General features: G+C 39.1%; 2 protein-coding genes across 4 annotated transcripts in view; one reads left to right on the forward strand and one right to left on the reverse strand.

Moving 5' to 3' along the window:
- The window catches only part of tasor2 (transcription activation suppressor family member 2), a 179,057-nt gene that overhangs the window by 143,972 nt on the left and 9,269 nt on the right, over positions 1-25,816 (forward strand). The window lies entirely within an intron of this gene.
- The window catches only part of LOC132403738 (rab GDP dissociation inhibitor beta), a 36,445-nt gene continuing 13,518 nt past the window's right edge, over positions 2,890-25,816 (reverse strand). Inside the window, exons 2-11 of the mRNA XM_059987380.1 lie at positions 21,358-21,465; positions 19,495-19,594; positions 17,045-17,179; positions 15,695-15,893; positions 14,136-14,267; positions 7,040-7,139; positions 5,843-6,014; positions 5,297-5,441; positions 4,302-4,356; positions 2,890-3,531 (exon numbers count right to left, since the gene is read on the reverse strand). Coding sequence (XP_059843363.1) covers positions 3,367-3,531; positions 4,302-4,356; positions 5,297-5,441; positions 5,843-6,014; positions 7,040-7,139; positions 14,136-14,267; positions 15,695-15,893; positions 17,045-17,179; positions 19,495-19,594; positions 21,358-21,465 — 1,311 coding nt within the window. The 3' untranslated portion in view covers positions 2,890-3,366. The remainder of the gene's footprint in view (positions 3,532-4,301; positions 4,357-5,296; positions 5,442-5,842; positions 6,015-7,039; positions 7,140-14,135; positions 14,268-15,694; positions 15,894-17,044; positions 17,180-19,494; positions 19,595-21,357; positions 21,466-25,816) is intronic.

The following is a 25,816-nucleotide window of genomic DNA, read 5'->3' on the forward strand; positions in this document are numbered from 1 at the left end:
GGATTCCTCAATATTACCTGCCCTTCCATCTATCTTCATATTATCCACAAATTCAGCTACAAAGCCATTAATTCCTTCATCCAAATCATTGACATACAATGTGAAAAGAAGCGGTCCCAACACTGACCCCTCTAACACACCACTAGTCATCGGCAGCCAACCAAAAAAGGCCCCCTTTATTCCCATTCTTTGCTGCCTGCTCTTCAGTCCACTCCAGTATCTTTTCCATAAAATCATGGGCTCTCATATTGCTAAGCAGCCTTGTGCGGCATATTGTCAAAAGCCTTCTGAAAATCCAAATAAACACCACAGACTCTCCTTTATCTATCCTGCCTGTTATTTTCTCCAAGAATTCCAAGAGATTTGTCAGGCAAGGTTTCCCCTTTAGAAACTACTTTATCATGTGAAACTACTTTATCATGTGCCTCCAAGTACCCCGAAACCTCCTTAATGGACTTTCCAACACTGAAGTCAGGCTAACTGGCCTCTAATTTCCTTTCTGCTGCTCCATCCCTTCTTAAAAATTGTAGAACCATTTGCAATTTTCCAATCCTCAGGAAATTCTTAAATCTAGTGATTCTTGAAAGATCATTAATAATGGCTCAACAATCTCCTCAGCTAACTCTTTCAGAACCTTGAGGTGTAGTCCATCTGGTCCAAATGACTTCTCTACCTTCAGACTTTTCAACTTCCGAAGGGCCTTCTTATTAATATCAACTTCTGCCCCCTGCCATGCTTGCATTTCTGGCAGTCTGCTAGTGTCTTCCACAATGAAGACTGATGCAAAATACTTATGTTTTGCTGCCATTACTCGAGTGTCATTTTTCCAGCAGTCTGATTATCTACTCTCATCTCTACTGTTTATACTTCTTTAAAAAAACTTGTTTACTCTTATGTTATTGGCTAGCATAACTTCATATTTCATCTTTTCTCTCTTTATGGTTTTTCTAGCTGTCTTGTTTGTTCTTAAAAACTTCCTGCTCCTCTTCCCACTAGGTTTTGCTATATTATATAACCTCTTTTCCTTTTATTGACTTTGACTTCCCTTGTCAGCCAAAGTTGCCACAAACTGTCTCTAGAATACTTCATTTTTGGAATGCATCTTCCCTGTACCTTCCGAATTTTCCTGAGGAATACCCACCATTGCTGATCTGCCATCGTCCCTGCTGGTGGCTCCTTCCAAACAATTTTTGCCAGCTCCTCTGTCTCTAATTCCCTTTACTCCATGTAATACTGATACATCCAACTTTAGCTCATCCTTCTGAAACTGCAGGGTGAATTCTATCAGATTAAGACTACTCCCTCCCAAGGGTTCCTTGAGTTCCCTAATCAAATCTGGGTCATTACATGACATGCAATTCAGAATTGCCATGCCCGAGGTGGCTCAACAAGATGCTCTAAAAAAAAATCATCACATCTTATGGGCATTCTACAAAATTCCTTCTTGGGATCCAGTATCAATGCGAATTTCCCAATCTACCTTCACGTTGAAGTCTCCCATGATTATTGCAATATTGCCTTTTTACATGCCTTTTACACCATCCTATTGTAATCTGTAGCTCACATCTTGGCTACTGTTCAGACACTTATATACAAATCCATCAGGTTCCTTTTACTCTTGCAGTTCCAACTTTACCCACAAGGTAGATCCGATCTTATGTCACTTATAAGAATTTGATTTTTTTTAAATCAACAGTCAGCCCACTGCCTATCCTTTCAGTAAAATGTGTACCCATGAATGTTAAGCTCCCAACTATAATCTTTTTACAGCCATGATTTAAAGATGTACACATCATACCTGCCAATCTCTTAACTACACTACAAGCACATTTACCTTATTGCATATACTGTGCACATTCAAATAAAACACCTTTCTGATTTTGGCCCGGGTATACTGAGTCAACTCTCACATTTTGCCCTATCATCTGTCTGCCCCTCCTGAGAGTCTCACTATGGATGACCTCTGCTGGTAAACCAACAGCCCTATCACTCCTGTTCCCATCCCTGTGTCAATTTAGTTTAAATGCCCCCAAACAGCTCTAGCAAATCTGCCTGCAAGGACATAGGTCCTCAAGGTTCATGTGTAATCCGACCTTTTTGTATAGTTCATACCTTCCCCAGAAGAGAACCTAATGATCTACAAATCTGAAACCACGGCCCCTGCACCAACTCTTCAGCCATGCATCTATTGCCAAATCAGCCTATTCTTCTTACTCACTGGCAAGGGCAGCAATCCAGAGATTAATACCCTGAAGGTCCTTTTCAGCATTCTACCTAACTCCATATATTCTCCCTTCAGGACCTCCTCTCTTTTTCTAACCATGTCACTGATGCCAATAAGTACTGTGACATCAGGCTGTTTGTTCACCATCCAACTTTTGTGGACTCAATCCAAGACATACTGAACCTGGCACCTGGGAGGCAACATACCATCCAGGTGTCTCTTTCACATCTACAGAATCCGACCTCTGCTCTGCTAGTTATGGAATTCCCTACCACTACTGCTCTCCTCGTCTCCCCCCTTCCCTTCTGAGCCACAGAGGCAGACTCAGTGCCAAAGACCTAGTTGCTGTGGCTTCCCCTGGTAGGGTGCACCTCCCACCCACCAACAGTATCAAGAGCAGTATACTTGTTTGAGGGGGAACAGTCACAGAAATACTCTGCACTGGCTGCCTAGTGTCTTTTCCTCTCCTGCCTGTCACCTACCCCTTGCAACTTAGGGGTGACTACCTTCCTCCAGCTCCTCCTTTCCCTGTCTGAGCTGAAGATCATCGAGCTGCAGCTCCAGTTCCTTACGTAGTCCCAGGGGAGCTGCATGTACCCCAAATTATTTGAACCCAAGAAGTGAAAATGATGAACAATCATACAAGGTTCTATAATATTTAGAAATGGCAGGTGGTACATACAACTTTATTGTGAAGTCGCAGTTCTAAACAGAATCAATCCATCATGAACAGTTAGTCAATTATGTAAGTGAAATTTTAAACCATTACATGTTCCAGCTGATGTTAAAGCAAATGGCAGTAAATACTTCCACATACAGTTATGGAATATCAATTCAGCATTTTTACACCTTTCCATTTTACAGTAAAGAATGCATCCAAATGTAGTCACTACTTTGCCCTCAGCAACCCTTCTCCAAAACCTTTGATCAGAATAAGAGACACAAGCAAATTGCCATCTTTTTGAATAGCACCCCTTAGATATCAGCAAAATTTACACATGATGCCAAAGACAAATGATGGGGTTACCATCTACAATCAGTGCAATACTTGTCAGGATCTTGAAGATGCAATTTAAAATTAAGCAGCCCCCACATTACAAACTTTGCCTGCAGACCTCCTCGACACCAGTTGATCATCAGGTTTAGTTTGATTCTTTCTGCTCATCTTCTCCAAAGATGTCATTCTGCTTGCGCTTCATTTCTTCAAAATCAAAATTAACCCCCGTCATCCTCCTGTAAATATCTTTGATATCATCACAGGTGGTCTCAAAGTGGGTGGTTGCATCATATGTTCTCGAAATGAAGATCTATTAAAAACCAAAGGTAACCATTAGAAGAATCAATAATGCCTCGGCACTTTAATGACAGATTAGCAGAAAAGAATCTACTTCCCCCTAACTAGTGAGCTCCTGTGGTTCAGTGTACTTCCAGTTATAATGATCAGCACCAGAGCAACAGTTCATTCTGTACCATTATCTGAAATCCACCTCCCAAGAGCCCCCATCCTGATCATCAGCCCAACAGCTTGTAGAATGACTGACTATTAGTCTACCTGTTCAGACCATTCCTACATATCAGCTACTCATGATATTTGACCATCATTGGCAAATCTAACATTTGTCATTCATCAAACCATACAAAATGCTGGAGGAACTGAGTACGTCAGGCAGCACCCATGGAAATGAACAGTCAATATTTCAGGCCAAGATCCTCCATCAGGATGGAAAGGAAGGGGGGGGGGGGGGGGGAGAAGATGCCAGAATTTTAAAAAAAGGGAGGAGGAGGAAGACAGCTAGAAGATGTTAGATGAAGCCATCCTCCTCCCCTTTTTATTCTGGTGTTTGAACTGTGGGAGAAAACCGGACCAGCCAGAGAAAACCCCACATTCCATGGGGAAAAAATACATACTCCTTACAGAAGGATTACAGGGATTGAACTTGAAACTCTTAACACCCCAAGCTACAAGTGTCACAATAACCACTATGCTATCATGGCACCCAATTGTTACAGTTCAAATGACAGCTTCATTGATAGAATTTTCATGAATGATCAGTAATTTACAGCAACACCCTCTCACCTGTGTTTCAGCACCCAAATCAACTGGAACATACATATCACTGATGCAAACAAATCTGAAAGATTAAAAATTTTGTTTTATATGAATGATCCCAGAAAGAATACATAGACCAGAGCAATTCAGTTTAAAGGCTCAAGGATATTATTTTAAAAAGAGACAAGGCTACATTGTGGGGCATCTAATAATAAAAACCATCAAAAATGCCTAAATTATTTTGCAATTTTAACATTTTCCCTTTGGACACAAAGCGTACAAACAACTTGCATGTTATCAGACATTGCCCCTAATTCTCCTCCTCACCCTTTTCACAAAATAAAGGAAATGGCTTGGAGCAAAGAGGCAACACAACTACAAGACCGGCCTCATCTGTCTTTTCAAAGGTTCAATAAAAACATTTAGGTTCAACAACTGAATATCAGGCCAAGGTACTGTAGATGCACCATTCAACTTCAGTGCCTGATAAACGTAATTATGTACCATGAAATCAGTGATACTGATCTGATGGGTGGAAGAAACCACCTCATGGGCACGTGCTCTTTGCAATTTAAAGTGTAGATTCCACAATTTGACAGAATTTCAATTCAAATGTTTGAATGACTGTGCTGATTTAGTGATTTAATGCTAATTATCTCTGAATTTTATCATAGTAAAGTCTTTATTTTTTGTGCCCTAATCATGACAGCTCAAGCCAGTTTTTGACATTATGTAACAGCCTAATAGTTAAGACATGCATATGTAAATAAATTAACTCTACACATCCCACAGTAGATGTTCTACACTGCTTTCTGCATAATTTGAGTCTGATTATATTAAGAACAACGCAGCAAAATAAACTCGAGGTTATGAAAATAATTTGTGCCATATTTAGAGTTGGTCTTTTATCTTAATTAGATCATTAAAAGTGAATGGAAGATCCTTCCTTCAAACAACTTGCCATATATTTTTAATCAATAAACATTTTCCCCAGGTTTAAAAGCAAAATATTAAAAACTTACTTCTGATCCACAGGCTCCAAAAGATCCAATGCTGGTTGAATTTCATTTTCAGGATCACTGGTCTCCACTGTTGTGCTAATGATGGCAATGAACTTTCCTTGAGCAGCCACATTGTGTGCATGGGATATCATGCAGATGTAGATGTCTAGGGAACGTTTGAAAGATTCAGAACAAACAAATTAATGTAACTTGTTACATCTCAAACTGTTCAATTGATTACAAAGTATTACTGCTCTAGAAATCTCAGTCTTTACATTTCCTAGTCCTGATATTTAATGGCCATTAACACTGCAAAAATCTTCTGCAGGTAATGAGAACCCCAACAATACTGTAAACCAGGGAAAAGGGCATAAATGTATTAGAATTCCAAGACCAAGAAAAAAAAACCTTTTTAATCAGCTTGTTCGGTAAACTACAGCAGCTGTGAAGTGTTGGCACAGACTTTCCTTGGGAGGACAAATACACAAACAAAAATTGTCCACTGCAGGCCTTTGCACTCACTTCCAGAACTTCAGATTGAAATGCAGATTTGTGCAAGCTACTCACCAGATTTTCTGTTGACCTGATTTTGTGGAATGATGATCTGACAGGAATTCACATCTGCTATGGCCTTAATGGGGTGGCTCAAGATACAGATGATTCGAATCACCTGGCCAATTTTCTTCACACGGTCAGGCACATAACTTGGGTCACAGATCAGTTGCTTACAGCGTGCAATCTGCAAACAGAATCTATTTTAATTAAGTCTGTTTTACAGAAAAGAGTCTCAGCCAACATGCAGTGGTTTATGGGCAATTTTTAAAAGAGGGATTTCTTGTAGAAAAGCACTAATTTCTCAAAATGCGCTAAAAAAAGTCCCTTAATGTTCAAGCGATTTCATGCAGTCTAGATGGAGGACTGATCTTTAACTTATTGGTAACCAATCACAGCATCTCAAGTAAAATTAAGTTACTGTTGGTTGGTTAAGGTGTGCACTTTATTCAAATTGGCTTTGTTGGAATTCAAAGTTTTTAAACACCTTTGAGAGGCAATGTCAAATGCCAACGAAGGTGAAGCTTCAAAATTAAAACATCAGATTTTTTAAAAAACTCATCTGAACAGCTCAGCTATGATTGGAATGATGAAAGTCATTTCTTCTGAAGTCAACACTAACTTCTGAGACATGCACATGCTTGGTTAAAAGTAGAAATTCAGATGTTGCTCTGAAGAACAGGTGATTCTTTGGTAAAAAAAGGTTGGAGTGAAGATTATGATGTGTGGCACGTTTGCTTTTATAGGTGAAGACTTAGGCTATAAAAATTAGGACATTATGCTAAAACCACAAGTTGGAAAAAAGTTTATAGAATTTGGCTTTGGAGGAGGGAGTTCATGGGAATGCGGAGAGAATGGAATTGTTCTGTGAGGTAGTAGAAGTGACCATTTCAGCCTATTAAACATACAGCAAATCAAAAATTTAGCCAGTCAGCACTGGACTTTGAGGTAAGTAGTCCTGAGTTGGAATCCAGTCAGCTCCTTACACACTTTCCATCTGTGCTGGGTTGAGTGTCCAGCTAGCAACTCTGCCTCATTTAAAAAAAACACAAACACTACAAAAAAAAAGGCAAAAATGCTGCTTGATGCATGCAAGGAACAAACATCTCAAAATTGTGCTAAAACAAATATTCAAACTAGTTGAACTCAAGTTTCAGTACTTGGGAGTCTTGATTAAACCGAATTTAAGTTGGCAAAGCACTAAGTTCTCACCTCTCCTTCAGACTTCACTCCAACCACACGCCCATTTTCCATTACTATCTCTTCAATAGGCTTGTTTAACATATAGGTCCCACCGTAAATGGCACTCAACCTAGGAAAGGAAAACCTTGCTTTCAACAAGTTTTCTCAATACACTTCTCCAGAGGCAGTATCAAGCTCTTAATAGCAATCCTTAAGTGATCACTGTTCTACCTCAGCAAACAACATTGAGAAATAATGTCGACTTGAACATTTTAATCCAAGTATTAAAATTAAATTAATTTCATTATGATTAATTAACTTCATATGTCATCATTTCCTGGCACCCAGCTTGGGCCTACATAGACAAAACCACGAGTGTTTCTCTCTTATGCTCATTGTGTATTTAGATACTTAAGAGAAATGTTTCCTCCATTCTTAAAAATAACTAAGCATGGAATTCAAAACTTGCAGAGGAATCTATAAGCAGGATAAGTACTGAAAAAAGGCAGTTCTGCAGATGCTGGAAATCCAGAGCAACATTAACTTTAATTCCAATCCCCATTCATAGTCTGACATGTCAGTCCATGGCGTTCTCACACCGCCATGATGAGGCCACTCTCAGGTTGGAGGGAAAGCACCTTATAATCCGTCTAGGTAGCCTCCATCCTAATGGCATGAACATCAATTTCTCTTTCTGGTAATTTTTCTTTTTTGCCCCTCCCCCTTCTATTTCCCACGTTGGCCTCATATCTCTTCTCCTCACCTATCTATCACCTCCCCCAGTGCCCCTCCTCCTTCTCTTTCTCCCATGGTCCACTCTCCCCTCCTATCAGATTCCTCCTTCGCTAGCCCTTTACCATCCATCACTTCTCACCTTCTTAGTGCATTCCCTGCCCCCACACATCTGGCTTCATCCATCACCTTCTAGCGGGTACTTACCCCACCTTCTTATTCTGGCTTCTTCCTCCTTCCTTTCTCATCCTGAACAAAAGGTCTTGGCCCAAAACATTGACTGTTTATTCATTTTCATAGATGCTACCTGACCTGCTGAGTTCCCCTAGCATTTTGTGTGTTACTCTGGTAAATATTGAAATTTCATTACAGTTGGCCCTCCTTATCCGTGAGTTCTGCGTGCGCGAATTCAACCATCTGCGAATCGAGAAAACCCGGAAGCGTTCTTCCAGCACTTGTTGTTCAAGCATGTATAGACCTCTTTGTCATTATTCCCCAAATAATGCAGTATAACAACTATTTACATAGCATTCACATTGTATTAGGTACTGTAAGTAATCTACAGATGATTTGAAGTGTACAGGAGGATGTGCGTAGGGAAGTTCTCTTACTAAATAAGTCGGAATAGGTACATCCAGTATTATTTAGCGTCAGTCAAGCGTTTGTCTTAGTATATAGTATATATTTTACCTTTCTATGCATAGAAAACACTGAAGAAACATGTATTTCAATAATTAAACCACTGTGCTGCTTTGTGATAATTGTAGCTTTCATCGGGGCAAGGCCTTTCTCACTTTATCCTTTAAAATTGTTCCGATCGTTGAGCAACTGTAGCCTAATGCTTTTCCAATGACCGATGACGTTTCACCACATTCTGATCACTTTATTATTTCCACTTTATTTTCAATCGTGATTATTTTCATGAACGTAAACACTATGGATTCAGATCTCCACCGGGTCCTAAAGACCACTGCACTGAGACAGGTTAAATAAGGGACTTCAGCATCCACTTTTTTTGGTATCTGCAAGGGGTCCCGGAACCAATCTCTCGCAGATAAGGAGGGCCAACTGTATATGTAATTTCACTACTGAAAGCTTCATAGAAACATAGAAAATAGGTGCAGGAGTAGGCCATTTGGCCCTTTGAGCCTGCACCGCCATTCAGAATGATCATGGCTGATCATCCAACTCAGAACCCTGTACCTGTTTTCTCTCCATACCCACTGATCCCTTTAGCCACAAGGGCCATATCTAACTTCCTCTTAAATATAGCCAATGAACTGGCCTCAACTGTTTCCTGTGGCAGAGAATTCCACAGATTCACCACTATCTGTGTGAAGAAGTTTTTCCTCATCTTGGTCCTAAAAGGCTTCCCCTTTATCCTTAAACTGTGACCCCTCATTCTGGACTTCCCCAACATCGGGAACAATCTTCCTGTATCTAGCCTGTCCAATCCCTTTAGAATTTTATATGTTTCAATAAGATCCCCCCTCAATCTTCTAAATTCCAGTGAGTATAAGCCTAGTCGATCCAGTCTTTCTTCAAATGAAAGTCCTGCCATCCCAGGAATCAATCTGGTGAACCTTCTCTGTACTCCCTCTATGGCAAGAATGTCTTTCCTCAGATTAGGGGACCAAAACTGCACACAATACTCTAGGTGCGGTCTCACCAAGGCCTTGTACAACTGCAGTAGAACCTCCTTGCTCCTGTACTCAAATCCTTTTGCTATGAATGCCAACATACCATTTGCCTTTTTCACCGCCTGCTGTACCTGCATGCACACCTTCAATGACTGGTGTACAATGACACCCAGGTCTCGTTGCATCTCCCCTTTTCCTAATCGGCCACCATTCAGATAATAATCTGTTTTCCTGTTTTGCAACCAAAGTGGATAACCTCACATTTATCCACATTCAATTGCATCTGCCGTGAATTTGCCCACTCACCTAACCTATGCAAGTCACCCTGCATTTTCTTAGCATCCTCCTCACAGCTAACACTGCCACCCAGCTTTGTGTCATCCGCAAACTTGGAGATGCTGCATTTAATTCCATCGTCTAAATCATTAATATATATTGTAAACAACTGGGGTCCCAGCATTGAGCCTTGTGGTACCCCACTAGTCACTGCCTGCCATTCTGAAAGATCCCGTTTACTCCCACTCTTTGCTTCCTGTCTGCCAACCAATTCTCTATCCACATCAATACCATACCCCAAGTTTGCACACTAATCTCCTTTGTGGGACCTTGTCAAAAGCCTTTTGAAAATCTAAATATACCACATCCACTGGCTCTCCCCTATCCACTCTACTAGTTAAATCTTCAAAAAATTCTATAAGATTCGTCAGACAGATTTTTCTTTCACAAATCCATGCTGACTTTGTCCGATGATTTCACCTCTTTCCAAATGTGCTGTTATCACATCTTTGATAACCGACTCTAGCATTTTCCCCACCACCGATGTCAGACTCACCGGTCTATGATTCGCCAGTTTTTCCTCTCCCTCCTTTTTTAAAAAGTGGGGTTATATTAGCCACCTTCCAATCCTCAGGAACTAAAACAGAATCTAAGGATTTTTGAAAAATTATCACTAATGCATCCACTATTTCTTGGGCTACTTCCTTAAGCACTCTGGGATGCAGACCACCTGGCCCTGGGGATTTATCTGCCTTTAATCCCTTCAATTTACCTAACACCACTTCCCTACTAACATGTATTTCCCTCAGTTCCTCCATCTCACTAGACCCTCGGTCCCTTACTATTTCCGGAAGATTATTTATGTCCTCCTTAGTGAAGACAGAACCAAAGTAGTTATTCAATTGGTCTGCCACGTCTTTGTTCCCTATGATAAATTCACCTGTTTCTGACTGTAACGGACCTACATTTGTCTTGACCAATCTTTTTCTTTTCACATATCTATAAAAGCTTCGAGTCAGTTTTTATGTTCCCTGCCAGCTTTCTCTCAATCTTTTTTTCCTTTCCTAATTAAGCCCTTTGTCCTCCTCTGCTGGTTTCTGAATTTCTCCCAGTCCTCAGGTGTGCCGCTTTTTCTGGCTAATTTATATGTTTCTTCTTTGGACTTGATACTATCCCTAATTTCCCTTGTCAGCCACGGGTGCACTACCTTCCCTGGTTTATTCTTTTGCCAAACTGGGATGAACAATTGTAGTTCATCCATGTGATCTTTAAATGCTTGCCATTGCATATCCACCGTCAACCCTTTAAGTATCATTTGCCAGTCTATCTTAGCTAATTCACGTCTCATACCTTCAAAGTTACCCTTCTTTAAGTTCAGAACCTTTGTTTCTGAATTTACTATGTCACTCTCCATCTTAATGATGAATTCCACCATATTATGGTCACTCTTACCCAAGGGACCTCGCATGACAAGATTGCTAACTAACCCTTCTTCATTGCTCAATACCCAATCTAGAATGGCCTGCTCTCTAGTTGGTTCCTCGACATGTTGATTCAGAAAACCATCCTGCATACATTCCAAGAAATCCTCTTCCTCAGCACCCTTACCAATTTGGTTCACCTAATCTATATGTAGATTGAAGTCACCTATTATAACTACTGTTCCTTTATTGCACGTATTTCTAATTTATTTTACACTATTGGGATGTAATCAAAATGTGACATAGCTTTCATATGCAAAGCAAAATTTAAAATACTACTGTAAGTATAATATGAACCAAAGGTACAATTATTGTGCAATTAGTACAATACCACCAGACTCATGTCACATATTTCATTTAACCAAAGTCCTGGAGAAATTTTCCTCAATTCCATGAAGAAACTTTTAATATTAATATTGCTATGATGATAGACTATTCATGCTTTGCTATCAATATTGTGGTCCTAAAAATCATCTAATCATATAGCATTTGAAAACAACTAATCTTTCCATTTATTGGTTTCTGGGACGTAGGTATTGTTGGTAAAGCCAGCCTTTATTGTTCATTCCTGGTTCTCCGCTCCAGAGTTGGATGCAAAACTATTTCATAAGGCAGTGCTACATTTAAAAGGATGGCAGATGGTCTCTCTAAAGAAGGTCACGTGGCCTGTTTTTCGAACATTTGCTTTACGACAGCTCACTGTTACGAAAGACCTACATTAGTACATGTTTTCACAAACCAAAGAGGATTTTTGCTTTTATGAAAAAAAGACACCCGCTTTATACATATGTTACCCCAAGAAAGACTTGAGAAAGACTGTGAAGCCTTGTGCAGGCAGTTGTGTGCGCATGCATGTACTCGCTGATTTTTTTTTTCTCCAAATCAATTTTGGCTCGCTGTCTTCCCGATTGTGATAAGTGAAACTACACCGTACATACAATATTTCTACTTTACATAGGCCCTATATTTATCATATCATTCTTACTTACTATATGTTCGTGTTATTTTAGGTTTTGTGTTATTTGGCAGGTTATTTTTTGGGTCTGAGAATGCTCAAAATTTTTTTTATATTACCTTACAAATTAATGGTAATTGCTTCTTCACTTTACAACACTTTGGCTTACAAACGGTTTCATAAGAACGCTCTACCTTCGGCTTGTGGGGGAACATACATACGTGTGTGTATATGTATGTATATGTATATACACACACACACATATAGCATTTTCATTTGTGAGGCAATTTTGCAAATGTTGTGCGAAGATCAAGGAATACAACCAATAAGCAAAACTAGCTGGAAGACATGGATAAAACATTTGAAAGGAACAAAGATCCATACACTGGGCACCAGGATGCAGTGGCAAAACTATTAACCAAAATACTGGAAGTAGCCAGAGACACAGACCCCAAAAGACACTTGAGTACTTGCCTAACAATGTTAGAATTCTTCAAAGAAGTAACAAGCAGGGTGGACAAAGGAGAGATAGTTGATGTCATTTACTTGGATTTTCAGAAGGCATTTGATAAGGTGCCACACATGAGGCTGCTTAACAAGGTAAAGCCCTATGGTGTTTCAGGAAAGATATCGGTGTAAATAGAGGAATGGCTGACAACCAGAAAACAACGAGTGGGAATAAAGGGAGCCCTTTCTGGATGGCTGCCAGTGACTAGTGCTGTTCCTCAGGAATCAGTATTGGGACCACTACTTTACACATTGATTGTCTATGATTTGGATAATTAAATTGATGGCTTTGTGGCAAAGTTTACAGATGATATGAAGATAGGTGGAAGGTAAGTAGTGCTGAGGAAGTAATGTGACTGAAGCAGGACTTAAGACAAATTGGAAGAATGGGCAAAAAGATGGCAGATGGAATACAGTGCTGGGAAATGCACGATAATGCACTTTGGTAAAATTACTAAAATTACAGACTATTATCTAAACAAGAAGGTGGTTCAAACATCAGGTGCAGAGGGAATTAAGAGTCCTCATGCAAGATTCCCAGAAGGTTAATTTACAGGTTAAGTCTGTGGTAAAGAAGGCAAATGCAATGTTGGCATTTATTTTAAGGGGAATAGAACATAAAAGGAATTAGTGCTGAGCCTTTATAAGACAATAGTCCAGCCGAATTTGCAGTATTGTCAAAAGTTTTGGAACACATATCTCAGAAATTATGCTTTGTCATCGGAGAGAGTCCAGAGGAGGCTCATGAGGATGATTCTGGGAATGAAAGAGTTGACATACAAGGAGCATTTGGTAACTTTGGGCCTGTACTCATTGGAATTTAGAAGAATGAGGGGGGGATCTCATTGAAACCTATGGAATGTTGAAAGGACTAGATAGGGTGGATATGAAAAGGATGTTTCCTATGGTGAAGGTATCCAGAACTAGAGGGCATAGCCTCAAAATTGAGAAGGCAGGTGTATGGGGTGGAGTGGGATCCAGGATCAGCCATGATGGAATAGCCCAATACTGCTCCTATGTTTTATGGTCTCCAATCCAGTAAAAAAATGTGTAAGTATTCTCTGAAGTGGATTTTTTTTTTGTTTTGGGATACAGGAACAAGAGAAAAATATTAAGATGGTATAAGCTACTTAGATACCTCTTCAAAGAGGTGGTGTTTATATTTCTCAAACAGGAATGGGCTAGCAGGCCATACAAAAAAAATAAGTACCAAAATTTGCAACCCTCAAGTATATCTATTGAAGCAAAACCTTTAGAAGTCACTTCAGCCTAGTATGGACTTAGCGTTGTACATAAGTCTCTAGAAGATGCTTAGTATCTTCCAAGTGACAAAGAAAAATGCCTCACAGCAGCTTCTACATATGTTTGAAATTGGGCTACAATTCATTATTACAGTACAAAGACAATACTCAAATTACCTATAAATGCATTTACTGTGGCCTTTCTAGAGTACTTCACAGAATGTTCCACTTTGCTAAGCACTTAATAGTTCATTTATTAATTTCATAGACAAACAGCTCAGTTAGAATTCTCACCTGGCAAAACCTTGAGGCAACTCTCCAAGGCCATAAAGTGGATAAAGATATGGACTTTTCCCATAGCGAGCTAGCGATTCACTATAAAGTTTAATCCTGTTTATTGTCTCAAGGCAAGGCTGGTCAAGGTAACTGAAAATGGGATGAAAATTATTTTCAGAAAACATTAAAAAATAATCACAGGGTCAGACTGTAACAAGTGTCAGTCAACACCAGCAGGTTTACAACCTCACTCACAGAAAGTGGCAGCAGCATTGAAACCTGCTTCTCCCAAAGGGTAGAGATTAAAATAAATATTCCTAATATGGCAGATGTCTCAAAGTAGTTAAGTAAATGACGCACAGAGTCAAAACCACAGAACTGTAGCTTTGGTAGGCATTGGTAAATGAAAAAAATCTCAAACCACCAGATCAAGTCACAGAGATGGACATTGTTCAATAAAGAGAAATTGAATAGATGTAGAAAAAGAGCAAAGACATCAAATACAAATCAGAAACTAGCAATGAATACAATCAAATGGGGGAGGAAAGGAAAAGCACAAAGCTTCAAAACCTACTGCATTCAGGGTTTGCCCTGGCCAGGACTTTAGTAATGTTCAGGACTGAGACATCTTACCCCAGCATGAAATTTAACCAATCTGGGAATATAATCCTGCAAATTCAAAACTGACCAAATTTAATGAAAACACTTTGGTAGTCAAGTAGAAGACATAATCCCAAGCCTGGAAAGCAATGTCACCCCTTCTTGGCACTTTGTGCTGCCTTTAACAAGTCCAATTACTGGGATGGTGGGTCTATTATACGCAAACTGGTCATCTAGGTTTGTTTTCATAATAAAAAAAGAGACAATATTTAAATAAAATTCTGACAGCTTTAAAAGCCAGATGCCATGACGAAGTTTCTTTTGGCAAGAGGGTAGTTAAAACTAGAGTCAGAGTCTCAAGATACAGGGCAAAACATTTAGGGCAGAAGGTGGTGAACTTGTGGAATTCGCTTGTCAAGCCACAATATTCAATTTAACTAGAGGCACAGATTTCAAAATACAACATACATCAGTATTTATGGGAAGGGAGCAGGTACTTGGTATACAAGCGGATGTTCAACCACAATCAAAGAAATGTGTACCAGCTTTTTTTGCTACTACTAGCTGCTAAAATAATAAAGCACAGACTAAATTAGATCAATTAGGAATGACATACAGTGCCTATAAAAAGTTCACCCCCCCCATATCGTTCGCCTATCCATACAGACTCAAGGCTATAATTGTTGCCAAAGGCGCATCTACTAAATACTGACTTGAAGGGAATGAGTAATTATGCAGTTATTTTGTATTTAACAATTGTAGTAAATTTAGACCAATTTGCAATCTGTTTTCACTTTGACACAAGAATATTTTCTGTTGATCAGTGTTAAAAAGCCAAATTAAATCCACTGTGATCCAATGTTGTAAAACAATAAAACAAGAAAACTTCTGAGGGTGAATACTTTTGATAGGCATTGCAGTAGTTAAATCATTCAGAAGTAACTAGATAGACAGAATCATTCCTGTTTAACACTTACTCATCAGTCCTATATAAAGCCAGGGCATGGCCTGTGAAATCCATGACATCATTCCCCAAGTTACATTTCTCAAATACGCTTCTCATGGTTGTCTCTTTGGGGTGGTAACCATCCCAAGTTGCGGGGTCATTTTCATCGTAAAGAAAAACACGCTGTAAAAACTTCCTATATCTATTCTTGTCCAAAAGGCCAAGCATACCTACAGAACAAAAAGTTCACATTTCAGCCAAATATATTGTGCAAACAATTCTACAGCTCAGAAGCGCTAAACAATGGTAATACCCTTCACCACCAAAAGGATTAAAAAGCAAATATCAACTCAACTGTTATTGTTGCTGCACTATAAATTTTGCTGAGCCAATAGGAAAATTATTAGTGGAATAGAGAGGGAGCAGCAGTATATTAATACATATTAAGCATTAATACCTAGGTTACTGAGACTCAGAATTATTGCTTTAGTGGAGTTTCATTAAAGTTGTTAATTCACTGGTTAAAAAGTAAAAGTCATTCACTGAATTTAAAAACTTTGATTAGAATTCTAACAATTGAAAATTTTTTTCAGCTTGTCATATATTAGAATCAGTATATCTGCAATCAAGTGTGGCTCATTTTAAAAGATGCAGACCTACAAACAACTCTATCCAAAAACAGAAAATGAGCTACCTTTTAAGATTAATACACACAAAAGGCTGAAGGGAACTCAGCATCATTCCATAGATGCGGCCTGACCTGCTATCTTTACTAATATTAAGGTTAACTGATTAATAACTTTAAGGTTAACTTTTTGCAGGACACATTTTAGTCTATGTTGGCTCTCAAAGCACCCCAATCAGCTCATTCCCACATCCGGTTCGCTTACCATCAACAACCACATACAGATTCTCCTGCATCAACATTAGGGTTATTTTACAGTAACCAATTAACCCAAGGCACATTCAGTCAGCACAAGGCCTGGATGGAACTTGCATCACTAGAGCTGCAGAGCAGCAGCTCCAACTCCTCTGCTGATTTACTGACTTAAGACACAACTGGTATTTCCCTTGCCACAGATACCAATTGACATGCTCTGAGCTTTTCATTTCAGGTTTCAAGTTTTCATTTGTCATTTACAAAATGATGTAATTTATCCATAATTATGGACAATAGTCCCAAAGCTGATTTGCAAAACAAAAGCATTCATTCATTCTCTGATAACACCAAGATTCCACACTCCATCCCATAGAGAAGTTTCTGAACAAAACATGGTTTTCAATTGGGTCAAATGTTCTACAGAAACTAACTTTCTGAATTATATTGACAACATACACCAATTAATTATCCCCCATGTTCTAACAATTTTTTTTTACTCACTGGAAGCCACAGCTTCTTTCTCAGTGGATGGGACTTTGTAGATTTTGCCTTTTTTGTAAACATAGCTGCCTTCAACAACCTTAAAATCAAGGTAACGGGTGACCTCTGTATACAGTAGCATCTTCACAAGTTGACCTGCAAAGAGATTATACATTTTGAATCCATGTCAGATTTCAGTTAAAAAAGAGGAAAAAAAAGAAATGGAGAAAATTGAGCACTCTGCTTTTCCTTTAGAGAGGGTTGAACCCAGGATTATAGAACACCTAGTCATGGTTAATATGCCGGTCATTCAGCTTCTTGTGTATTATTAGTGGTGTAACAATCTGCACCCAAGTTGCAATCTGCCCTACAAAGATTTAAAGATTAGCTTTGTCACATGTAAATCAAAACATACAGCAAGTTGTTTCCGTCAAATCAAATCAGCCAAGATTGTGCAGAGTAGCATGCATGCGTCGACAAATATCAACATCAACACAATTTATCCGCTACTCACTAACCTAAATGTACATCTTTAGAATGTGGGAGAAGCTGAAGCACCCAGGGGAAATGTACACGGTCATGGAGAGAATGTACAAACTCCTTACAAATAGCAGTGGCAATCAGTGATTACTGTGACAAGATTGTGCTAAGTGCTAGGTTACCATGCTGCCCTATGCAACTTGGCAATTTACAGAGGTCAAGAATAATTTGCACCCATACTAGTTCTATGGTTTCAGAAGAGGCCGTACAAGACCTGCCCCCAAGAGACACTTTTCAGGGCAAAGTGTTAATTAGGAATACCGAATGCCAAGCTTGCACGTGGTCTTCATGTGCTTTAGTCATGTAGACAGAATCATGATCTTAAGTGCTTTATTGAAGTCAAGGACCTGGGATGTCAATGAATCCGTGAGGAAGTTGTATTTCTCTGCCCCACCCCCACCATCCAACACTCCTCATTCCTAAAGAGACTGAACATCTTATGAAAAAAATTTTGTTAAATCAGTACTAATTTCACAATTAATATCAGGTATTTAGTATGCCAATAAAACAGACCATTCACTGCTTCGAGTTGTGTTATCAGAACCCTCAAGATGCAGATGCAGTACAGAGAGGAAGGACAATGATATTAGTCAATGTTCTGCCATTCCGTTGAAGATTCTGGCAGATCATGAATGCCTCTGTCCACGTCGCCAATGTACATGAAAGCTAATCAATACACAGGCTGGTGGAAGTTTGAGGGCCTGGTCTTGGAATACTTTTTAGTAAGAAAAAATGGTTATAAATTTTATCAATGATGTCTGTATTCACTACAAGTAGCTGCTGAGATTACAGGAGTGATCCTTGTTTCTACCATTTTGCAACAGATTTTCATTGTTTTATCCTGTGAGGGGAGGGATAGTTGAAGGCTGTATAATGAGACTGACTGGTATACAATCTGTGTTTTGGGGCTGTTTATTTGCGAGATATATCCTTATAGTCATTTCACTGAACTTAAGTGGTTACGTGGAGTTGGATGCCAAACACACACATCTGCAAGTGGTATATCCATATTGCTGGTCAAAGGCAGAGACTGGGACCATGTTGACCCTCAACTGAAGAACTTTAGTAACAGTTTGGCTTTTAACCTGTTGATCGACTCCAGTCCAGTGTAAACCATGGGGGAATTACAATATTACAATCAGCAAGATGAGACGTTAATGAAACTTGTTCAGCTTGAGCCTGCAATGGGATTGGGGGCTGTTACAAGCCCACTGGCCTAGATCACAATTTGCACACTTTGCAGCAAGATTTAAAAGTAAAAAAAGCTCTGTTGTTGTTGGGTGTCATCAAGTCATCGTCGACTCATAGTGACTCTACAGAGAGCGTAGTTGTTTGTAGGGTTTTTGTAGCAAGATATGGAAGCAAATTGCCAGGCCTTTCTTTTGTGCAGAGACGGCTGGGATCAGGCTAAATTCAAACTTAGGACCATTCGCCTCAAAGTCCAGTGCTGATGACACTACACCACTGGCCAGCCCAATCAAATTCTAAAGCAATCTAAATACGAGACGCCCTTCTAAGCTGTGTTTTGAGTCAAAAATCTTAACCACATTGGAGAAGGCTAGGTACAGACATTGATGTTCTTGGATCAGCCAATGCACCTTGATGTACCAAAAAAACTTAATAGCAATAGGAGACAAAATATAAATGCACTTGTGCACTCCTCAGGAAACTCCTGCAAATTACTGAGCTTGGGACTAATGCAATTCTTAACAACTTAGTGGCACCACCTTCCATTGTAATTAGAACACAGACTTCCATCCAAACTCAATGTCAATATGACCTGCAGAACAACGCCAGATGTCAAATGTATATGGCCATGAGCTAGCACAAAATTACAGCTCTGCCTTACTGGTTTCTCCACCAGTTAGATGGAGCTATAATTTTGTTTAAAACTGTTTTCAGTTAAAACAATTTCAAATCATTCATCCTACCATTTGCCATAAGAAACTTTGGGATCAGGTCCACATTCCAGTCTCTTCCCCTACCCATGGATTCTGGTGGCGAACCAGGGATGTTAAATCTTTTATATAGCTGAGGAAGACAGTACAAATTTAGAACAGTTAAACAGAAAGCGTGGGCGATAAAGCAATTTCTTTCAATTGCATATGCAGACAAATAAACATTCAAACCTTTGCAATCATGAGTAGCTAATTTTTTTCACCCAAGGACCAAAATTTTAAATCTTAATGTTTCCTTCATGAATGATTAAGGCAATTCTGACTAATGTTACAAAACAAAGCAATTGTTTTTTTTGTGTGGATACAACCCCCACAGAAAAACCACGTTAAGATGTTATTGATTCAAAACTATTCTGGCTCAGGTAGAGAGAAAATCCTCAACACCACTAGGAGCAAATCTTTAAAACCTGATGCAATATCTTATTCTGAACAAAGTTCAAAATTTCCATATGGATGCTTCAATGAGCCATCTGAAACAATTAGAATAGTGGCCTGATGCAGAGACCTAACCAAAAGAAAATCTTCTACTACTTATTAAGAGCAAAATTCAAGAACTTGTTCCAAATTCAACCCAGTGCCGAGAAATGGTATTTCATATACACCAAATTTGCTTTTTAACCATGAACCATAGGAAGGCAAATCCCAGATACTCCCAACTGTGGAAAATTTCTGACCCAAAATTTTCTTCATTCCAAGCCAGAAACTGAAATTACAGATAAAAGCATTTGTTCTGAATACTTGCTTGCAAAGATTCACAAGAGTAAAGTATGCATTATAAAACATTTCAATTCATTCCATTCAAAAATCAAACATTCCAGCTTAGTTTAGTGTGGGCAACGGAATAAACCAATTAAGCCATAAAGCTTTTTGATCAAGAAATCAGGCCTAGGATCAAAAAGCTCATAATAAAGCAGTATCTTAAGAATTAGGAAAACTTCCATTACTTTTATTTTGAATACAGAAAGTTAAAATTGTATCAAGACCTGGAAAACATTCAAGTATGGGCTGATGTGGCAAGCATAACAATTCCTGGCTTTACAAATCTGCCAGTGATTCAACAGGGTTTGTGTCTGACCGAGAGCTATTCATCATATAATGAATAGTGCACTACATTCTGTACATAGATCAAAATGCCTTACAAAATTTCATTTAAACCTCTTCCAAAAATGTATTTTTTTTTCAATCTAGGAATGGCTGTAGCACTCACACCATATGGTACTATATGAAATCCAGACACTTAAGAGCAAGTCGAACCACATCTCAATATTTAATGACGTTAATATTACAAAGTCCCATCATCAATCAGAAACAGAAACAACCACAAAATACTGCAAAGACATAGCAGGAGCTGGACACCCTGCAATGAACAACTCAGGCAGATATTAGCAATATGTCATTATATCCTTTATTTCAGTTGTGAGGAGAGCCTCCAACAACACTAACAGCTTGAAGTTTATGCAGCAGTAAGCAGCCATCTTAATTTGCACACCATCCATCACCAGCAATGTATTGTGTATAAATTCCACTTCAGTTGCTTGTAAAGACTACATCAGCAGTACTTCCCAAACACATAGCCTTTATTAATTGGAATACAGGCAGCATACACTTGCCTTCCCTTCAAAGTTGCTTGTCATTTCACTGTAATAACCACCCGTTCATCTTTTGACAAACTTTACACTACAGTAGGAATTCCATCATCTTAAAGACTCCAGCAGTTCACTGCTGCCTTCTGAAGGGCAATTAGGAATTCACACCATCCTTGCCAGTAACAGCCATAATCCTGAAAAAAAAACAGGTTTTGAATGCAGGGGAAGCAAGCAAACAATTTATACTTACATCTTCCAAAGGAGTTATAGATGCACTTTCACCCCCATAATAGGAGTTGCGATCCATGTGAAGGACTTTCTTGCCTTTTACTGACATTATTCCAGAAAGGATACATTCCTACGAAAAAGTAAATTAAAGTAAGGGACTGGACTGCTGGATCAAATTTTTAAAAAAATCATTTACTGAATCAATAGACACATATAACTGAATTGTGTAATGCCCCCTTGCCCATCTTTTCCCAACATTTTCTGATCAAAAATCTGTGTTACATTGCATGATCCTGTGAATGGAACACTGCACTTTCTTCCAGTTTGAGAACATTGATCAGACCTAAACAAGTATGAACGGTAATCCAGATTTAATGTTTAAACAGCATTCAGGATAAGTTTTAGTGCAATAAATACACAGAATGCATTAAGCCAAACCACATTCTCAAAACTCTACGATGAAAAAGTTACAATCCAAAGTTTTAAATATTTAAACAACAGTTCTTTACATGGCTACTATGCAAGGGAGAAATTGGTGGCACAGAAGCTAAATTTCCACTTGCAACCCATTGAACTGGATTAGCAATCCTAATATTTAAATTTAGATCCCATCATGCAGTTGTGGGATTTATAGTCAAAGTAACAAAAACTACTGGACTATTGAAAAAGTCTCTTCTGGTTCACCAGTATCATTTAGGGGAGAATGTCTGGTCTGACCCATGCAAGATCTAAAAGTCTCAAGCTCACACACAACAGATCAACACATATACTGTAGTTATGACAGCAAAAAAAATATAGCCCAGGCCCTTGAGTGTCATGGCCTGTATATTGATGGTGCATGGGATGTTGTCCTGAAGCCATGTTTTTGTAAGAACAAGTACACAGTTCTCATGTGCTACTACAGCTACAGATAAGCGCAATCCAGCTCGTCTTCCATCGAGTGGACTCTGGAGGCCAGCACCACAACGGTGTCTGGTTCACGCAACAACCGAGGCCAAACAGCTCCCGTTATTGGTCTTGACAATGAACCAGGTTAACTGGACTCGCAGAATTCTACATTACCATGCACAACAGGGGCTTGCAATTACAAGACAATCATTTGCACAATTTGTTAAGACTGCACACTGCCTCTGACACCTTCCTCCTTGGGTGGCTGTAGTTGCCAGCAACATGGTGCACAACTAGTCCAGCTCTACTCCAATCAACCAATTTGCCAGAGGCACAGACCTGCAGCACTTAAATGTTCTGAATATTCAGCAATGTCTTACAATCACACAAAAGATATAAAAGACAAATAATTTCACCTTTGTTTGGTCCTAAAGAAACCACTGCAACCGAGGATGTCACCATCTGACCAAAAGAAGATAAATCTTACACCCATCCCACAATGTGGGAGAGCGAAAACCTTTGTGTGATGACTCTGTCACAATGTATCAAGACCTGTGAATTAAATGTGAATTTAAAAATCTAATGGCTTGTGGAAAGAAGCTATCCCGTAGCCTGTTGGTCCTGGCCTTAATGGTGAGGTATCGTTTGCCAGATGGAAACAGTTGTTAATAGTTTATGGTTGGAGTGAATGGCGTCCCCAATGATCTTCCAGGCCCTCTTTCTACACCCGCTAGTATAAATGTCCTCAACGGAGGGAGGTTCACATCCACAGATGCACTGGGCTTCACCACCCTCTGCAGTGGCCAACGATCAAGGTTGGTGCAGTTCCTGTACAAGGTGGCAATAGAGTCAGTCAGTATGTTCACAATGGTGCCCCTGTAGAAAGCCTTGAGGATTTTTTTTGGGGGGGGGGGGGGTCCCTACTGAAGTTCTTCAGTCATCTGAGGTGGAAGTGAGGCTGTTTTGCCACAAAGCCGGTGTGTACAGTCCAGGTGAGATCTCAAATAGCCTCAAATTAGTCATCAAATGCAGACACCCAGATCACCAAAATAAACAAACTAGTTTCATTGCTCAACAGTGAAATGTTACACTTCACCATAATATCATACCTTGTGAACTATCTGCATTGCATTTGATGGAAAGTTTGACATTTGATTGGGTCAGGACGTTTCATCAGGCTATTATCATTTTTTTTTAAATCACTTTTTTTTTAAAATCGCAACGCCAACAAATTACATTCAATACAACCAGTTGTCAATTACGCTTTGACTGTTTAACCCAGCCACCCCCAATCCTCAACCCCATCCCGCTCTCCCCTCTACCAACCAATTGTATAGTAGTGCATACACAAAGCATTCCTATTTTAACAGAAGATCTTTTAAGTTAGAAATCAAATTTGTCCACATTAAGATTGTGTTTGGTCATACTCTTGCTGATAATTCCAGATAAATGTCCAAGAAGCTCCAAAGCCAGTGAGTACTTGAAATATCATGAGGACGCTTCCAACGCTGGCCTGCCAGCCAGATTTTGCATGTTTGTTCCGTAAGGGAAAGGTGTACCGCGGGGTCCATTGGTAATTGTACCCCCGTTAGTTCTGTTAAGAGTACTGATAACCTCCCCCCACAAGCCAAAACCCCTGGACATTCCCATACAACATGTATAAAAGAGCCAACAGTTCTGCAAGGGCAAAATGGGTTAGGAACCAGTCCCATTTGATGTCTAATTCTCGATGTTACATATACTTCATGACAAAATTTCAAGTGCATATACCAATGATTTGGGTTTTTCAAAGCACCAGCAGCATTATCCCAAGTCACATCCCAGTCTAAGTCTTGTCTCAATTCAGATATGTCCCTGTCCCAGGTTTTCATTCCTGATGTGGGCATATATTTCTGAGAGTTTAATTTGTCATAGATATATGACACTATCTGCCTTAGAGCACTGTATCCAACTTAAAATGGGATGGTCCTTTAAATCTGACACCCAGGGAACCCCGTAGGCTTTATAAGCTGATCTTATTCTAAAGTAGAAGAGAGTGTTTATCAATATTATATCGAGATACCAGTTCTTGGAAGTTAAAGATAGTACTTGCCCCATTAATATCTTGAAGAGTAGTAATACCTTTATCCTCCCAAGTTCTGTTAATGAATGGCTTCCCCCCAGATAGAAAATGATTATTGTTGCATGATGGAGATGCACTTTTAAGTTTCAGGAATTTTTCTGCTGCTCTAAACACTTGTAGCATATGGGTTAAAATTGGACCGTAATACAAATCACATTTTTTGGTAGACGTACCTATAAGGAGAAAGTCCTTCAACTTTACTGGTGCAATTAGCTCTTGTTCTATATTTTTCCATGACGAAACTTTATCCTCCTCCATCCAATAGCTAAGACTTTAATACAAATGCTCAGTGATACAGTTTAAAATTTGGACATGCCAATTCCCTAATCCAACTTTTTGAATTGTACAGCTGACCACTTTATATTGGGTTGTTTACCGTTCCAAACATAGCATCGTAGTAAGGAGTCTAGTTTTTGCCAATATCCTGCCGGAGACGCAAGTGAGATCATTGAGCTGATAAAATTAATGCAGGGTAAGATGTTTATTTTAATGACCAATATACGGGCTGGGACTGATGATGGCAGGTGTCTCTATTAACATCATCTTCTATTTTTTTCAAAATTAAAGAGTAATTTGTTTTAGCCACAGACGATAGAGAAGTATTAACTTTAATACCCAAGTAGAGGACCTCTTTTGTAACCTTAATCTGGGGAGGGAGAGACACCTTACTTTTATCTGTATTAATCAGCATCACTGCTATTATTTTAGTTTCTACATAGAATACAGAGTTCAAGTAAGTGCATATAAAAGGTCTGAAAAGATGAAAAAAACATCAGTTACATTATATCTGTTCATAATAACAATATTACCCTGCATTCATACAAGTTCATCAACAGTAATATTAAACTATACTAATTTATTCCAAAAGAAAAATAAATCTAATCCCTACCAAGACCGAAGCTGTTCATTAAGGAAAAAAGATAAAACATAGGGGAGAGGTTGTTGAATATTTGCCATATTAACTAGTGTGTCATCCACGTAAAGTGACATCAAGGGTGATGTTGTACCTATTGTAACAGGGGAGATCTGAGAGGAGTTTCTAATTAAATGTGCAAGTGGTTCAATAGATATAGTAAATATTAAAGGAGAGAGGCACCCATCCTTGTTGTGTGCCCCATTCTATGTAGGCCATGCCATTATTGATAAATCAGCATGACCTACATACAGTTACATACTACAGATCCTAGAACAAGTTTTCCCAGGTTACATCGGGGTTTGATCCTGAGTACTGATCATAAGCTTAACTGATCAAAGTTGGAAATGAAGCCATCCAGCAATATTTCAATAAAAACATAACCCTACCAAGGGCAATAAGTGGTTTAACCAGGGTATTTTAACTCAACCACTCAAATATTGCCACGTACCGAGTTCCCACACAGCAGAAGATGCTTTCAGCAGATGGCAAATTTATCTCACCAGTCATCCAAACACTTCTTGTCTGCACCAACTTGCATCACAAATCAGCTGCTTG

Source organism: Hypanus sabinus, chromosome 13 (genome assembly GCF_030144855.1).
Source record: "Hypanus sabinus isolate sHypSab1 chromosome 13, sHypSab1.hap1, whole genome shotgun sequence".
NCBI classification, from domain to species: Eukaryota; Metazoa; Chordata; class Chondrichthyes; order Myliobatiformes; family Dasyatidae; genus Hypanus; species Hypanus sabinus.